This window comes from Scyliorhinus canicula, chromosome 6 (genome assembly GCF_902713615.1).
Source record: "Scyliorhinus canicula chromosome 6, sScyCan1.1, whole genome shotgun sequence".
In the NCBI taxonomy this organism is placed as follows: domain Eukaryota; kingdom Metazoa; phylum Chordata; class Chondrichthyes; order Carcharhiniformes; family Scyliorhinidae; genus Scyliorhinus; species Scyliorhinus canicula.
In genome coordinates, this window is record NC_052151.1 from 11,106,631 (window position 1) to 11,124,744 (window position 18,114).

At 46.7% G+C, this 18,114-nt stretch overlaps 1 protein-coding gene across 1 annotated transcript in view; it reads right to left on the reverse strand.

Annotated features, from left to right (window-relative positions):
• Positions 1-7,147: 7,147 nt before the first annotated feature.
• Positions 7,148-18,114, reverse strand: part of LOC119966924 (MAD2L1 binding protein) — a 32,520-nt gene continuing 21,553 nt past the window's right edge. The window contains exon 3 of the mRNA XM_038798882.1: positions 7,148-8,541. Within this exon, the coding sequence (XP_038654810.1) occupies positions 8,011-8,541 (531 nt within the window). The 3' untranslated portion in view covers positions 7,148-8,010. The remainder of the gene's footprint in view (positions 8,542-18,114) is intronic.

An 18,114-nucleotide genomic window follows, 5' to 3' on the forward strand; every position in this document is an offset into this window, starting at 1 on the left:
AGGGCATTAGCTATGAGGAGAAGGGCAGCACGGTGGCCTAGTGGTTAGCACAACTGCCTCACGGCGCTGAGGTCCCAGGTTCGATCCCGGCTCTGGGTCACTGTCCGTGTGGAGTTTGCACATTCTCCCCGTGTCTGCGTGGGTTTCGCCCCCACAACCCTAAAATGTGCAGAGTAGGTGGATTGGCCACGCTAAATTGCCCCTTAATTGGAAAAAATAATTGGGTAATCTAAATTTAAAAAAAAAAAGCTATGAGGAGAAGTTAGATAAACTCGGTCTGTTCTCACTGGAACGACGGAGGTTGAGAAGGCGACCTGATAGAGGTCTACAAGATTATGAGTGGCATGGACAGAGTGAATAGTCAGATGCTCTTTCCCAGGGTATGAGAGTAAAGTACTAAGGCACATAGGTTTAAAGCGCATGGGGAAAAGTTTAGAACAGATGTGCAAGGCAAGTTTTTTTACAGAGGGTGGTAGGTATATGGAATGCGCTGCCTGGGGAGGTGGTGGGAGCAGATATGATAGCGGCATTTAAGGGGCATCTAGACAAATATATGAATAGGGCGGGAATGGAAGGATGCGGACTCTATAAGTGCATTCGGTTTTAGTTCAAGTAGGTACCATGGTCGGTGTAGGCTTTGAGGCTGAAGAGCCTATTCCTGTTCTTTGTCCTAACTCACTCACGGCATCTAAGAGAAGTGTAAAAAAAATAATAGGAAGGGATTTCTAAATGTGAAAGGCTTAGAGGATGGAATTCTTAAAGTCATCCAGGAGACGTTTTGGGCCAGCATGTAGAAACTCCGACCAGAAAGAGGACAGTGCGTAACCTAATTTTAGAGAATGAAGCCAGGCAGGTGGCAGAAATGTCAGTGGGGGAGCATTTCAGTGATAGTGACCATAACTCAGTAAAATTAGTTATGGAAAAGGGCAAAGATGGACCAGAAACAAAGGTTCTGAATTGGGGAATGCCGATCTGAAGAGGATAAAACAGGATCTGGCCAAAGTGGACTGGGAGCAGCGACTTTCAACATTAGAATCATTCAAAAAGGAAATAGAGTAAAGGATAGGACCAAAAAGTCCAGAGAACCTGAGATATCATAGGATTGGATAAGGAGAAAAAGGAAGCTTATGTCAAATACAGGGGGCTGAAAACAGTTGTTGCCCCAGAGGAGTATAGAAAGTGCAGAGGGGTATTGAAAAAGATATTAGGAGAGTGGAGAGGGGGCATGAAAAAACACTGGTGGGTAAAATAAAGGAGAATCCCAAGGTGTTTTCTAAGTATATTAAGGGCAAGAGGATAACCAGGGAAAGAGTAGGGTCAACTAGGGGCCAAAGTAGCAACCTGTATGTAGAGCAAAAAGATACTGCAGGTGAGGTATTAAATGATTATTCTTCATTATGTACACTGTGGAGATGGATGATGTATGCATAGAAAGTAGGATGGGGACTGTGATAGAATTGAACAGATCACATTGATAGGGAGGAGGTATTAGTGTTTTGGTAGGTTTAAAAGTGGCTAAATCCCCAGGCCCAGGTGAGATGTACCTCAGGCTGCTGTGGGAGGAAAGGGAGGAGATTGCATACATTTTCAAATCCTCTCTGGCCACAGGAGAGGTGCCAGAGAACTGGAGGATAGCCAATGTGGTGCCATTATTCAAGAAGGGAAGTAGGGACAAACCAGGAAATTACAGTCCAGTGAGCCTAACTTCAGTGGTCGGGAAACTACTGGAAAAATTCTGAGGGATAGAATTGATCTCCAATTGGAGGAGCAAGGATTAATCATGGTTCTATCAAGGGGAGATCATGTCTAACAAATTTGATTGAATTCGAGAAGGTGATGGTATGAAGATTATCATAGAATTTACAGTGCAGGAGGCCATTCGGCCCATCGAGCCAGCTCTTGGAAAGAGCATCCTACCGAAGGTCAACACCTCCACCCTATCCCCATAACCCAGTAACCCCACCCAACACAAAGGGCAATTTTGGACACTAAGGGCAGTTTATCATGGCCAATCCACCTAACCTGCACATCTTTGGACTGTGGGAGGAAACCGGAGCACCCGGAGGAAACCCATACATACACGGGGAGGATGTACAGACTCCGCACAGACAGTGACCCAAGCCGGGAATCAAACCTCGGATCCTGGAAGCAATTGTGCTATCCACAATGCTACCGTGCTGCCCAGAAAATACATATACAAGATGTGAGCAATGAAATTAATTTAATCTACATGTACTTCAGTAAAGCTTTTGACAAAGTCCCACATCGGAGACTGCTCACGAAGGTAAGAGCCCAAGGGATCCATGGGAATTTGGCAAATTGAATCCTGATGGTTGATGGTTGTTTTTATGACTGGAAGTCTGTGTCCAGTGGTGAACCGCAGACATCACTGCTGGGTCCCTTGCTGTTTATCGTGATCTGGACAGGAATGTAGATGGTATGATCAGTAAGTTCACAGATGACACAAAAATTGCTGTGTGGTAAATAGCAAAGAGGAAGCCGAAGATTACAGGGCAAGATTGGTGGCATAGTGGATAGTAAACGTTGTATGAGATTGCAACAGAACATAGGGGCTGGTTTAGCATAGTGGGCTAAATAGCTGGCTTGTAATGCAGAACAATGCCAGCAGCGCGGGTTCAATTCCTGCACCAGCCTCCCCGAACAGGTGCCGGAATCCGAACCCAGGTCCCCAGAGCATTGCCCTGGGTCTCTGGATTACTCATCCAGTGACAATACCCAAACACCCCCACGTCCCTTTCAGCAGAGAAGCATGAAACTAGGTCAATAACCAGGGGGACTATAATCTTCATAAATACTGATTTATAGTTTGCGCAACAGTGCCGATTCGTGCCTCTTTATTGGTACTGGCCATTTGTCACTGTGATTACTCTTTGGGGGCCAATAAACTATTTGCACCAGTTTTATTTTTCCTTTTGTTATTTCTTAACTCCAGGAATAACGTTGTTATTCCTAGTTGTCTATTTTTTTTCTTGTGTGTGTCTATGTATGTAGGTCGGTGGGATGACCACCCCCCAGATTTGAATGGATGAGTAAACAATACTTCTGATTTTGCCCTAAAGAGAATTTGCTGCGAGTTATGTTAAAAAATTGACTTCACAAACGGAAGGTTTGGGAAAACATGATACAGTCTGCTTACGGACAGAGTGAGAAAAATAAAGGAGCTCATTGTCTCGCTCCCCTGTCCACAATACTTTCTGCAACGTCTCTTCAGATTCCAAATTCTTCTCCAGTTGCTCCCCTGTCCGCAATACTTTCTGCACCGTCTCTTCTGATTCCAAATTCTTCTCCAGTTGCAAGATATTCTTAAACTTTGCATCAGGCAGGCACCACATCCGTTGGACCGCCAGGTCCCTGCTGCAGAGAATAGTATCTATCCCCAACACAACATCGTCAATCTCTTTATTTGAATGGTCTGAAGTGTCATTGTCAATGTTCCCATTCTTCCTACATTGTTTGATTACATGCACTAGCAAATATAAGCTGGACTATGACAATGGCGAAGGCTCCTCCACCACCACTTCCACCGTCCCATACCTACTGGACTCTGTCACATCCTTAAGTCCCTGGACCACAGACCAAATCCAAACCTCTTCCTAACCCAATGACTCCTAATGTCCAGGTAGCTTTTCCCCCCTCCCCTAATGCATCACAATGTCTGAGCTGATGTTCCAGAGGTGCAGATGTGGTCTGCTCGGAGTTCCACAGGCTGAAAAAGTGGCACATCGCTATCTTGTTTATAGATTTTATCGAAATTTCATGCAATTAATTCAATTGTATTTTTCAGTTTCTTTAAATTAATTAACTAGTTTGAACCAAAATTATTGCATCACTATTGAATCTAAAATATAATATAAAAGTATTGCAACACCAAGATGATTTACTAGAATGATTTACAAGTTCTTGGAGAAGGTGACCAAACAGGTGGACGCGAGTAAAACAGTTGATATGGTGTATATGAATTTCAGTAAAGTGTTTGATTAGGTTCCCTATGGTAGGCTATCGCAGAAAATACGGAGGCATGGGATTCAGGGATATTTAGCAGTTTGGATCAGAAATTGGCTAGCTGAAAGAAGACAGAGGGTGGTGGTTGATTGGAAATGTTCAGCCTGGAATTCAGTTACTAGTGGTGTACCACAAGGATCTGTTTTGGGGCCACTGCTGTTTGTCATTTTTATAAATGACCTGGAGGAGGGCGTAGAAGGATGGGTGAGTAAATTTGCAGATGACATTAAAGTCGGTAGAGTTGTGGACAATGCGGAAGGATGTTGCAGGTTACAGAGGGACATAGATAAGCTGCAGAGATGGGCTGAGGTGGCAAATAGAGTTTAATGCAGAAAAGTGTGAGGTGATTCATTTTGGAAGGAGTAACATGAATACAGAGTACTGGGCTAATGGTAAGATTCTTGGTAGTGTGGATGAGCAGAGGGATCTGTGTCCATGTACATAGATCCCTGAAGGTTGCCACCCGGGTTGATAGGGTTGTTAAGAAGGCGTACGGTGTGTTAGCTTTTATTGGTAGAGGGATTGACTTTCGGAGCCATGAGGTCATGTTGTAGCTGTACAAAACTCTGGTGCGGCCACATTTGGAGTATTGTGAGCAGTTCTGGTCGCCGCATAATAGGAAGGATGTGGAAGCATTGGAAAGGGTGCAGAGGAGATTTACACGGATATTGCCTGGTATGGAGGGAATATCTTATGAGGGAAGGCTGAGGGACTTGAGGCTGTTTTCGTTAGAGAGAAGAAGGTTAAGAGGTGACTTAATTGAGGCATACAAGATGATCAGAGGATTAGATAGGGTGGACAGTGAGAGCCATTTTCCTCGGATGGTGATGTCTAGCACGAGGGGATGTAGCTTTAAATTGAGGGGAGATAGATACAGGACAGATGTCAGAGGTAGGTTCTTTACTCAGAGAGTAATAAGGACGTGGAATGCCCTGCCTGCAACAGTAGTGGACTCGCCAACATTAAGGGTATTTAAATGGTCATTGGATAAACATATGGATGATAAGGGAAGAATGTAGATGGGCTTTAGAGGGGTTTCACAGGTCGGGGCAACATCGAGGGCCGAAGAGCCTGTACTGCGCTGTAATGTTCTATTGCAACAACTTATAGAGAGCAAAATAAAAGGCAAGTCTAACCAACCAGCAGCAACATCACTGGATTTAGAAGTTGAATGAACAATGTTGGATCATTTATTTTTTAAATCTTGTATCGTTACCGTTGATCCATGCCAACATTGATGAATAACTATCTTTTAGTGTCTAAAGTTTATTATCTACACTAACTTCCATTGTGTTAAAACACAAAATAAATATTTATTACCGACTTCCGGTTGCGGCTATGCGGAGCTAAGCCGCACGTTCGGCAGCTCCCGCCAGGAACGGACTTTTGGGCTCTTTTTAGGGCCCCCAACGGTACTTATTCGACGATTCCCAACGTGGGAAGGAGTCAGCAGCAGTTCCCCATCGGTATATGGCCTGGACCAGGAGTGGGGCGAGCAAGGTAGCGGTGGCAGCGCCAAAGAAAAAGCGAGGGAAGAAGCACAAGATGGCGGCCGGCGGAGACCTAGAGGAATGGAGGCAGTGGGCGCAGGAGCAGCCGGAGACTCTCCAGCACTGCATTCGGGAGCTCAAAGCGGAGCTGCTAGAGCCGTTGGGGGCTTCCATCGACAAGCTGCTGGAGACTCAGACAGCCCAGGGGGTGGCAATCCGGGAGATCCGACAGCAGGCCTCTGAAAGAGAGGATGAGGCCTCAGCCCTCGCGGTAAAGGTGGAGATGCATGAGGCGTTCCATAAAAAGTGGCAGGAGCGGTTCGAGGAGATGGAGAACCGGTCGAGGCGGAAAAATTTGCGGATCCTGGGCCTCCCGGAGGGGCTGGAGGGGTCAGACCTGGGGGCCTACGTGGTCGTCCTGCTGAATTCGCTGATGGGAGCTGGGTCCTTCCAGGGGCCCCTGGAGCTGGAAGGGGCCCACAGAATACTGGCAAGGCGGCCCAAGCCGAATGAGCCGCCATGGGCGGTGCTGGTGCGGTTCCACCGGTTCGTTGACAGGGAGTGTGCACTCAGGTGGGCCAAGAAGGAGCGGAGTAGCAGCTGGGAGAACGCGGTGGTGGGGATCTACCAGGACTGGAGTGCGGAGGTGGCTAAGCGGAGGGCCGGGTACAACCGGACGAAGGCGGTGCTACACAGCAAAGGAGTGAAGTTTGGCATGTTGCAGCCGGCGCGTTTGTGGGTCACCTACAAGGACCGACACTTTTACTTCGAGTCCCCGGAGGAGGCGTGGGCCTTTGTGCAAGCCGAGAAGTTGGACTCAATAAATATTTCTTACCGTAAGCTTATACAAACTACGAGTGCTAAACAGTGTGACCCCAAAGAGCACGGTAGCATGGTGGTTAGCGTAAATGCTTCACAGCTCCAGGGTCCCAGGTTCGGTTCCCAGCTGGGTCACTGTCTGTGCGGAGTCTGCATGTCCTCCCCGTGTCTGCGTGGGTTTCCTCCGGGTGCTCCGGTTTCCTCCCACAGTCCAAAGATGTGCGGGTTAGGTGGATTGGCCATGCTAAATTGCCCGTAGTGTCCTAAAAAGTAAGGTTAAGGGGGGGTTGTTTGGGTTACGGGTATAGGGTGGATACGTGGGTTTGAGTAGGGTGATCATTGCTCGGCACAACATCGAGGGCCGAAGGGCATGTTCTGTGCTGTACTGTTCTATGTTCTTCTCAACTACCTACTATCTATGTTGCAAAGTGGTTTAGCCCTGCCTCAGCAGATCATAGAATAGAATCATAGAATCCCTACAGTGTAGAAGGCGGCCATTTGGCCCTTCGAGACTGCACTGACACTTTGAATGACCACACTACCTAGGCCCAATCCCTTGTGCTATTCCTGCACCCCCACCCGAAGGGGCAATTTAGCATGGCCAATTCACCTAACCTGCACATCTTTGGACTGTGGGAGGAAACCAGAACATCCAGAGGAAACTAAAGCAGACATGGGGAAAAAGTGCAAACTCCACACAGTTTCCCTGAGGTCGGATTTGAACCTGGGACCCTGATGCTGCGAGACAGCATAGCTACCCATTGTGCCAAGCAGATACCAACTCCAGATGTAAATGTAATGAACTTGCACAGAAATCTGGATATAAAAGTTTATTTTCTGTACTGTTAAATTACATTAAGAATGATTTTGAGCAGGTTTGAAAAGCTGAAACAAATGTTAATAATTCATCATGTTGATTTTTCACTGGCAAAGTACCTGCTTTTTTCTGAAAAAGAAATAATCACGAATGAATCTTTGGAATTCCCTTAGGGCCATTATGTTCAATTGACGAGTAGGCCCAGGACAAGTTTTTTGACCATAATGGAATCAACAGGGAATAGGGCAGCAAAACGGGAGTTGAACTTGTTTCAGCTATGATCTTATTAATGGCAGAACAGCTTCAATCGCCCACATTGCCTCCCCCTGTTTTTATGTTGTAAAGAGCTGCTGCTGATCATGGGCCTGTCCAAGGACATTAACCAGGTAACCACTCATCACGGACATGTAGATTGTAAACAGAGTCCAACCCTGCCTGCCCTCTGGGAGGGGAGATACGAGCCCAGTTCCCGTTTTAACCCAGGGTCACAAAGGCCAATGAATGCTGACCAAATCAGGCCAATCCCAATGCCATTCCCAACTAATTTATTGACACACAAATTCGTTATCATTATCTGCCGTACCAAATTAATTATTCCTCCTTTTGTGCTCCAATTTGGCAGGCAAACATGTTCCTCGGTCATCACCTCTACCCAGTAGTCTGGTGTTATAAACCTTGACTTAATTTATCTTTGTCATGGGAAGGACCACGTGAAGTTTCCCAATCGAGTAAAAACTTACATACCAGCAATATCCCCATTGACACAGTAGGCTGCTCAAAGCAGAGGCCTTTTAACTCAAAAACTGCGAACCACATAAATGTTTCAAAAAGATAGCCATTGTTAAAAAATTATTATTCTAATTAATGAAATCCTTTGATTGCTATGGGTGCTTGAAACCAGATATAATCATCCAGGTTATGGTTTGTTGCTTGATCTTCAGCTGTTGTGAAGTTCATTGTATCACACGCCAGGTTAATAACTAGCTTCCTGCTGCGGTTTGGAACTCTGTAGTTAAGTTTGGGTCGGAACCACTGAACGCCGCAGTCCCTGTGACCTTGGACAAGAAGCACAGTGTTCATCAGAGGATAGGATTTCAACTCATTGAAGATGTCTTTGTCAAAGAGTGTGTGGAAAAGTTTGCGGATGCAGGAGACTGTTTTCAAGCTCTCCTCAGTGCTGCAGAAGGTGACCCGCTCCATGTTGATCTCATACATTTCCTTCGGATTGACTATACTGCCACCCAACAGAATGTGCACGCAAGGAACCAGTGTCAGCACGAACATCGCCTCCAAATTCTGGAAAACCTCATTGAGCTCCGACAGTGCCTGCTGAAACTTCTTGCAGTTATTCGGTTTGTTCCCTCTCGGATGTGGGACCACAGGACCGTCAGCCTGGGAGAATAAAAACATTACGTGAAATTCAGCGTAAACACCTCGAACAGTGATCAACAGAAAGCTTTGAGGGATCTTCTCCTCCCCTCACTATAGCCCCATCAGAACATTGCTCCAATGGTTTAAAAGGATATGGGGGGATCTTATTGAAACTTACAGGATACTGCGAGGCCTGGATAGAGTGGACGTGGAGAGGATGTTTCCACTTGTAGGAAAAACTAGAACCAGAGGACACCATCTCAGACTAAAGGGACGACCCTTCAAAACAGAGATGAGGAGGAATTTCTTCAGCCAGAAGGTGGTGAATCTGTGGAATTCTTTGCCCCAGAAGGCTGTGGAGGCCAAATCACTGAGTGTCTTTAAGACAGAGATAAATAGGTTCTTAAGTAATAAGGGGATCAGGGGTTATGGCGAGAAGGAAGGAGAATGGGGATGAGAAAATATCAGCCAAGATTGAATGGCAGAGCAGATTCGATGGGCCGAGGGGCCTAATTCTGCGCCTCTGTCTTATGGGGGGTGGGGGGGGAGCTGTCAAAGTAACTTTGGCAAGTTGCTGCAATACATACTAGAGATCACACATAATATAAAGGTCTACAGCACAGTAAAGACCCTTCGGCCTGCAGCCATCTCAGGTGGCTACCTGCAAAGGACCATGGGAATTATGGCCAACCCAGGACTCAGACAGATACAGAGCCTATCTGTATCTAAAACACAAGTAACTAGACCTGACTGAAAGCCCCACTCGTTTACATTTTAATGGCCCATTTTCCCAGGGCAATAGAATTCCAGTCAAGCAACCAGTACAGCAACAAACTGATCGGGGCCACTCCCTTACTCAGAAAGCACAACTGCCAAGGTCAATGACCGCTAAGGACCCGCCCAGCCACCAAGGCACCCACCCCTTTACTGGCCGAAATCGAAGAGAGTGATCAGAGCCCTGTCGAACTATTGGGTCCAAAGTTAAGGACCGCCCCAAAGAGTGCAAATTCTCAGAGGGATAAAAGAGGACACATCATGTGTTCTGTCTCTCATGGATCCACCCAATTGCAGCAGAAACAGCCAGCTAAGTTCAAGAACAACGATCGCTACCTGACGGATGAGCCCAGCAGAGACAGAGCCACTTTCTTCAAACCAGCCAAGTGAAATCCAGATAAAGGCCTTTATCCATTTGCACAGTGCCTGTTGCCCTGAAGTTAAGTATAGGTTATTGTAGCTGATAGGTGTAGTTTAACTTGTAGTAGATATTGTGTTTGCATGTCGAGATAACTCTTGTGTATGTAAATAACCCATCTTTTGAACTAACTAACTGGTTGCGTGATCATTTGATCGATATTAGGGAAAGCCTAGTGGTTCACCGAGATAAATAAATAGAGCAACATTATTGGCGAACTCGGACGGGACTCAATTAGAAGTGACTTTGTCACTCCGAGAGAATCCACAAACTTTGAATCCAATTGCGAGAAAGAGAAAGAACCACAAGTGCAAGTCCCGTATCAACCAAATAACCAAATTTCAGAAGTGTGTACTAACCCGCATGCGTACCTAACAGGAAGAGTAAGGTAAACTCGCTAGAATTGTGTACAACTAGAGCAATTGTGAGCCGGAAAATAGCTTAAGCCATACCCGCTTTTCAAATCACCGCTTTATTCCCCTGTCCCAAGTTAAAAGTAGAGATATAAGAGAAGTAATGGCCACTAAAGCAATGGAAAGATTGATGAATCCACAGGAACCAGAGGTCGCAGCGACCAACAGAGCAGAGCAATGCTCCATATGGGAGGAAGAGTTAAGGAAATATTTAAAGGGGAAAGGATGAATTTTTGCATTAATGAGTCAGGTCCAGGAAAGATAGGACAGACTTGGTGGGAGAACCTAAGCGAGGTTCACAAGAAAAATGAAGGGAAAGTCAGAAAGCCAATGGCAATAGTGTCCTGTTTGGCACAGTTGCGAGGCACAGAGGAGGTCGTGAAGATGCTCCGGAGACAGTTAATTGAGAAGGAAGAAAAGAACGAGGGAAACAGTAACGAAAGCGAGAAGATAATTGAGCAACTCCAGGAACAGTAAGCAGCTAAGGACAAGGAAATGGCCGATGTAAAACGCGTACATCAATCTTATCTAGTTCCCCATAGTAGCTTCCAGACCCAGTATGATAAAGCCTACCAAGATACACAGCGCGCAGTCCTGGTAAGAGAGGAAACAGAACAACAGGTCGCCCAGATAACCAGCAAATGCGCAGATTTAAAAGCAGCTTTGAGAGCGCTTCACAACTCCACTAAGGAACAGAGGCAGAGTACCGTTCACCATGCTAAATGCGACAGACGATAGAAAAGTTACAGTTGCTACTCTCCGTACAGAATGGCTTCTGGTACACTTTCATGCAGGATTTAGATGAGGAAGATGCTCCCGATTGGCAAGAGTTAAACGAAAGCGCCCAAAAATACGTAGAGGACAGGGGAAATCAAAATCAAACCCCACACGCCCCAAAAAGAAAAGCACCCCAGCACCGACTGCACAGGCAACAGAGCCCCACTCACAATTCGACTCCCATGAATCCGGTTACCACAGGATGCAGGTCATCGGATTAGGAGGAGCCGGATACCGTTTACACCACCCCACTATCCATAACCCAATTAAGAGACGCTTGCATGAAAATTATTGCATTCCAGCCCACTGCAGACCCGCACAGCTTCTTTGAGGAGATGCGCCAACAAAACGTTATGTACAGCCTAGATGAGAGGGTGGAAGTAAAGCTAATAGTTATGAGCCTTAGCCAGTCCGTAAGATCAGCTTTTCCAGAACCCCAAAATGCAGCAGGAGGAACCCTACAGGAAATGAAAACAGCCATATTAGATGCCATCGGGTATAACAAAGGAGATCCAGTCGAGGGTTTAAATCACTGCAGGTAAAAGGGAGAACACCCGACCGCGTTTGCTGGTCGTCTATGGATTCATTTCACGGCAGTAAACGGACAATTGAACCCCGCACACCTAAATGAGGACGACACCACTAAATGGTCCCGTACCTTAGTCTCGCATGCCACAGATGCAGGTCAAAAGGCTGTGTAAACTACGACCCCGCAGACCACACACTCAATGAGGTTTGCGTACTTAAACGACTTTCTAGAGCATAGGAACAAACCCTACACCAACGGATAGATCAGGACGATATAGAAACAAACATGCACCCAGTTAGGACTAGCCAGGACCCAGCATGGATAAACGAGGGTAGACACGAGGAACAGCACCCCAGAGCACAGGCACCACGAGGTTGCTACAATTGTGGTCATTTAGGACATTACGCCCGCGATTGCCGACAAAACCCCCTGAACCATCAACGATACCAACAACCAAACCCCCACCCAGGAACAATGTTATTCCCATGTATGTTAGCGCCTGTTTAGATGACTTAGCGTTTAACTCCCTAGATTGACGGTATTAGGACTCCCCAACTTGGGTCTGGGACAAATCAGGCAGACCAGTAGTTACAGGCACAGTCCGGGGACATACAGTCGATTTTCTTTGGGACACAGGAGGATCCCACACCACTTTAAACTCCTCAACCATATTTCGACAGGACAAATGACCCACCACAGACACCATCACCCTGAGTGGATTCACAGGCCACATGCAACAAGGATATGTCACAGCTCCCGTATCCATCCAGATAGGAACATTAGCACCAAACACCCCGTAGTTTTAGTTGACTTACCCTAAACCGCAGAACACATCTTAGGCATTGACTTTATGAACTCCTATAACCTTTTGCTTGACCCAGTAAACAAATAGGTCTGGCAAATGGCTAAAACAGCTCTGGCTACGCTCACAGTAGGAGATTATGAAAACAGGATTTGCTCAGTAGGGGACTATTGGTTTAATCCACAAACAATTGGTGCAGACCAGATGATTAGAGAGGTCCTCGTAAATCACAAAGCTTCGTTCGCACAACACAAACACAACTGTGGGAAGATCCCAGATACAGTGAAGATTTCAGGTCCCGATCCAAAGCTGCAAAAGCAATACGGTTTCCTATAGCAAGCCAAGGGTGAGATTTCGAAGGTTAACAGTTTGTTAGACCAAGGAGTTATTCGGCCCGTAGCTTCCACAAATAATGCCCCAATTTGGTCCGTAAAGAAGCCCGATGGTTCATGGCGACTAACGATTGACTACAAAGCACTTAATAAGGTAACCCCTTTAGCAGCTACAACTGTTGCCACGAGTACCGCGGCCATGCTCAAACAGGGAGTACAGGCAAAGTATTTCACAATGTTGGACATCAGCAATGGCTTTTGGTCCATGCCGTTAAACAGGGCCTGCCAGTATAAATTCGCATTTACGTTTCAAGGGCAGCAGTACACGTGGACATGCCTCCCACAAGGATTCCATAACTCCCCCTCCATTTTCCACCAACAATTGGCCAACGGACTTTCCTGACCCGAATGCCTAATACAATATCTAGGCGATCTGCTCTTGCAAACGGACACAAAAGAGGAACACGTTGAGCTCTTATCTGAATTACTAGGCCTACTGCGATCAATCGGATGTAAGGTAAACCCCAAAAAAGGCCCAGATTTTAAAGGAAAAGGTTCTTTATTTGGGCACCATCATCACCCACGGGAAGAGAGAAATTGAGCAAAAACAGATCGAATCCATCGTTAAATTGCCCCTGCCCCACAATGTCACTGCACTCCGGGCATTCTTAGGTTTGGTAGGATATTGCAGAAATTATACAGATGGTTTCGCCACCAAAGCAGTCCCACTCTCAGAGCTCCTTAAAAAGAACGCCCCATAGGAATGGCTTCTGCAGCACACAGACGCATTGACGATTTAAAACGCACCCTAGGCACAGCCCGCGCTTTACAAGTTCCAGACCCAGACTTGCCCTATGCCATAGAAATAGCAACCAGTGACCGAACCCTATCAGCAGTGCTACTGCAAGGTCACTTAGCCTATGCCTCAATAGTAGACCCCGTAAAGCAAGGATTCTCAGCCTACGAACGGCACTTGCTTGCAGTCTTTTGGGCAGTACAGTACTTTGCGTACATCACAGGCCTCAACCCAGTCACGACCTTGACCGAGCACACCCCCACGCAACTATTACTAGACGGTAGATTAAAGGACGGTTCAGTCAGCCAAATCAGAGCAGCTCGCTGGACACTATTACAAGGCACAGACATTACGGTAAAACGCACCAAAACCCACATTTCTGGCCGATAACCTGCAATATGCAGGGACCCCACATGAGCAGCCCAACACCACACAGGACCCTTTATCCCAAAGTCACTACACCCACGAACAGGCAGTAAGACACAGGATTCGCAAACCATAGGGGATACTTAAAAAATTGATGTAGACGGTTCTTCCGCAATTGAAAATGGAGTTAGAATTACTGGTTGTGGAATTTACGTGGAAGATGTGCAGGGACGCCCACTAGGCAACTAGGGCTGTTTAGCACACTGGGCTAAATCGCTGGCTTTGAAAGCAGACCAAGCAGGCCAGCAGCACGGTTCGATTCCCGTAACAGCCTCCCTGAACAGGTGCCGGAATGTGGCGACTAGGGGCTTTTCACAGTAACTTCATTTGTTGCCTACTTGTGACAATAAGCGATTTTCATTTCATTTCATTTCAGAAGGGATCTCTTTAAAGTTGCCCAGCCACCTAGGTTCACAAGCAGCAGAACTCGCAGCCATAGCCTATGTAATTCAGCACCCCGGCTCTTTTCCAATCCCTGCAGACATACACTCAGATAGCCTGTATGTGTGCAACAGCTTAACAGAATTCCTGCCCCTGTGGGAATCTCTAGGTTTTGTTTCAGCCGATGGAAAACCCCTGCCCTCTGCCCCGTTGTTAAAGCACATTCTCAAGACAGCCTCAGATCGCATATATGGTATCATTAAAGTAAGAAGCCATCATCGCTCCTCCCCACCTGGTAATGCGAAAGCAGGATCACACCATGGTCACTTCTGACAGCCACCCAAAAGCAAACCGATATACTCAGTCCAAGTTTCACTCAGTCCAGGTTTCCCAGACCAATATTGGAGGATCTATTTCAAGCCCAAAAAAGCAGACAACACCCTCAAACAGGTTTTAGACGGCACCTTCCCAGCCCCCTATGATAAATGGAAGGATGCACTGACTGTACAGGACGGCATAGTTTTAAAAAGCGGAATTTATGTGGTCCCCAGAAACCAGCTTATTTACCAATTTCATGACGGACACAGATATCAGGTGATAGACAATACCATTGCCCATTTAGGACCTTTGTGTTGGTGGCCTGATTTAAAAAGCGATGTAACCCATTATGTCGAGAATTGCCTTATCTGTGCTCAGAACAATCCTGAACATTACTCAAAGAAAGGACAATTAAGACACACCCGACCTGTGAATGGCCTTGGACAAATTTGCAAATCGATTACATTGGCCCCCTTCCCCCTTGCAGAAACGGTTTCAAGTACCTGCTGGTTGTAATTGATACCTTTACTAAATGGGTGGAAGCATTTCCCTCACGGACAAACACAGCAAAGGCCACCACTAAGATTTTGACCCAACAGATATTCACACACTGGGGTCTCCCCCGCAGCATTGAATCAGACCAAAGTTCCCACTTCACCGGCAGAGTCATGCAAAATAATGTTTTAACAATTTTTGGGATCAGGCAGAAATTCCATATAGCATATCACCCCCAATCCAGTGGCATTGTCATGACAATGAATCGAACTCTAAAAGCGACCATTAGGAAGATGGTGCAACAGGATAATACCACATGGGACACAGTCCTCCCATTTGCTCTCATGTTTATTTGGAACACGGTTTCCAGTTCCACAGGTTTCACCCCCCACACTCTAAAGACCGGACGGCCCATGAAGGGTATTAATTATTTATTAGGCCTCGATCTGGCAAGCCGCACAGTAACTGCCCTCATCCACGAAAAAGCAGTCCAACAGTTTACAGATAACATTAAACACGGCACAACTCGCTGTAGCTGTCCGACTAGGCGCTAGAAGGAAGCAGAGTAAAGCCTGCTTTGACAAAAGCGTCCACCCCGTAGAGTACACAGTTGGTCAGCAAGTAATGGTTTCACTTTACAATCCCAACTCTTTCCTCTCCCCCAAATTTGCAGGACCCTACTCCATTTCAAAGTGAGCCCCTCCGTGTACAAAATAACGTACCCCAACGGTAAAACTGGTTGTATCCACATCAACCAACTCAAAGTCTACGGATCACAATGTAGCCACTCCCACCACATCCCTCTGGCAATAGGAGACGATTACGCCCCGCCCATCGACAACCAAGTCCGACCCCTACGCCACCCCTCCCCCAGCCATGCCGGCATTTATCCCTCGTCTACGCCCCTAGACCCGAACTCGTCTCCGCCCACGTATACAGACTTTCACCTTGCACTTGACTCCGAAGACAGCGAGAGCCTCCCAGATTTGATTACTATCCCTGAACACTGGCGTGATCTCTCTGCTACCAGTCACCCCAGCCCTCGGAACTACGACTTAGATATCTATGACCCTCTATATGCACCCCCCCCCCCCCCCCCCCCCCCATATCCACCGCCCGACTACAAAAGCTTGCCCTCCACTCCCACCTCCCCTATGCCTCACAAAAAACAAGCCCCTCTTTGGCACAGCGACAACTCTTGCAGAATGGTAAGGCATCACGATTCGGACCATCCGACGGCCCAAGTGGCCAAGGCACAGAAACAGCAGACATGGGTCTGGCAACCGGGAGATGATGATTCAGATACTGAGTTTGTTTCGGTAATGCTTTTACAACACTGTTTGGTACATAACCCTGAGGTGTCCAGATGATGAGAAAGAGACACATCTGAAGTATTAAAGTGCCCAAAGTTCTGATGGAGCCTGCCCGCCTTTTTCCTTCTTCTTCTTCTACAACATGGTTTTAATTCATGTCGCCCGACACAAAATTACTCTTCTGATTCGAGGGTACGATGCCCAATGACAGTTAAAGGCACACGTTTGTTGGAAAACAGATCACTGTTCTCCCAGTCTTTATGACAGGTTTCCACGCAACTAAACTCTTCCCATTCATCCAGGTCACCGAGGTAGGGAATCACGGCACTGATGCCCTATCTGAGGACCCCCAAATTCATCCGGTCAGTTAAGCTTGGGTAGTGGAGTAACGGCACTAACCCCCACCCTACCTGGGGATTCCACCCGCAGCGGCCCACAAGCAACTCATGTTCCCTTCACTTCATACGCACTGGAATGGTTCTCCACACTCTGCATTGCCTTTGGCAGGCCTTAGTTTCACCGTCTCTCTCTTTTTGGTTGTGGTATAAAGAATGCATTTGGTCACGTTCTGTATGCTCACCCCTTCTTTCCTTTACCTCCTGCGACACCCTGGTTGTTCCCCACATGCTATTTATACATACAACACAATTGGTTGCTGAGCACTGCTGTTATACACGGTGCTACACTCGAACTACCTCTGAGCCCTGGGGCAAAACTCTATAAAACTGGCCGCCCTGAAATCCGGCTGGTTAAGATAAGCCTCAACCACCACTCGTTGCAAGTAAAGTAAAGACTGGTCAAATAAATTATCCGACCACTCCCCACATCGACCACAAGCTGCGAGAGTCTCTGTACTTTAAAATTTGCATTTCTTGTCTCTCAAAAATGGTATTTCGAAAACAAAAAATGAGAGTCACACATGGTGACAATCAATAAACCATTTTTTGAACTAACTAACTGGTTGTGTGGTCATTTGATCAATATAAGGGAAAGGCTTGTGGTTCACCGAGATAAATAAATAGAGCAATAGGCCCATCCTGTCTATACCAGTCAAAAAAACAACCACCTTTTCTAGTCCCATTTTCCAGCACTTGGCGCCTCAATGCATTCAAATCTGCAGGGAAATTTGGGACTAGCCCCACTAAACCAATATTAGGGAGCTCTCTCGGTGGCCCCGTGTCGGCTGGCAGCAGGATCTTCTGGTCCCACCACAGTAAATGCGATTTCCCATTGAATCCAACCTCCCCCACTGGGAAACCCACGGCAAGGCAGGGGTTCACCTTCATCCAACTGGAAAATCCACCCCCACTGAATCATTAATTGTGGAAATGTGAAAGGATCTTTAAAACAGGTTTGGAAATCTTTCAACAGTTGTAAATTGTGAGCTGCTCAAGATAGATCAGACGTCCAGGAGATTTAGAAATACCTTTTCAGAAATACAGAATATAGAAATTTGTCCTCCCTGCACCCATTTTCTGGAAGGAAACAAGTTCTAGTTCTTTTACACCATGCCCGACGGCCCAAGGATGGCTGGAAACGACTGAGATGCTAACGTGCTGCATATGCTAATGAAAGCAGCACGGTAGCATAAGTGGCTAGCACTGTGGCTTCACACGCCTGGGTCCCAGGTTCGATTTCCCGCTGGGTCACTGAGGAGGCTGCACGTTCTCCCCATGTCTGTGTAGGTTTCCTCCGAGTGCTCAGGTTTCCTCCCACAGTCCAAAAACATGCAGGTTAGGTGGATTGGCCAGGTTAAATTGCCCTTGTTGTCTAAAAAGGTTAGGAGGGATCATTAGGTTATGGGGATAGGGTGGAAGTGA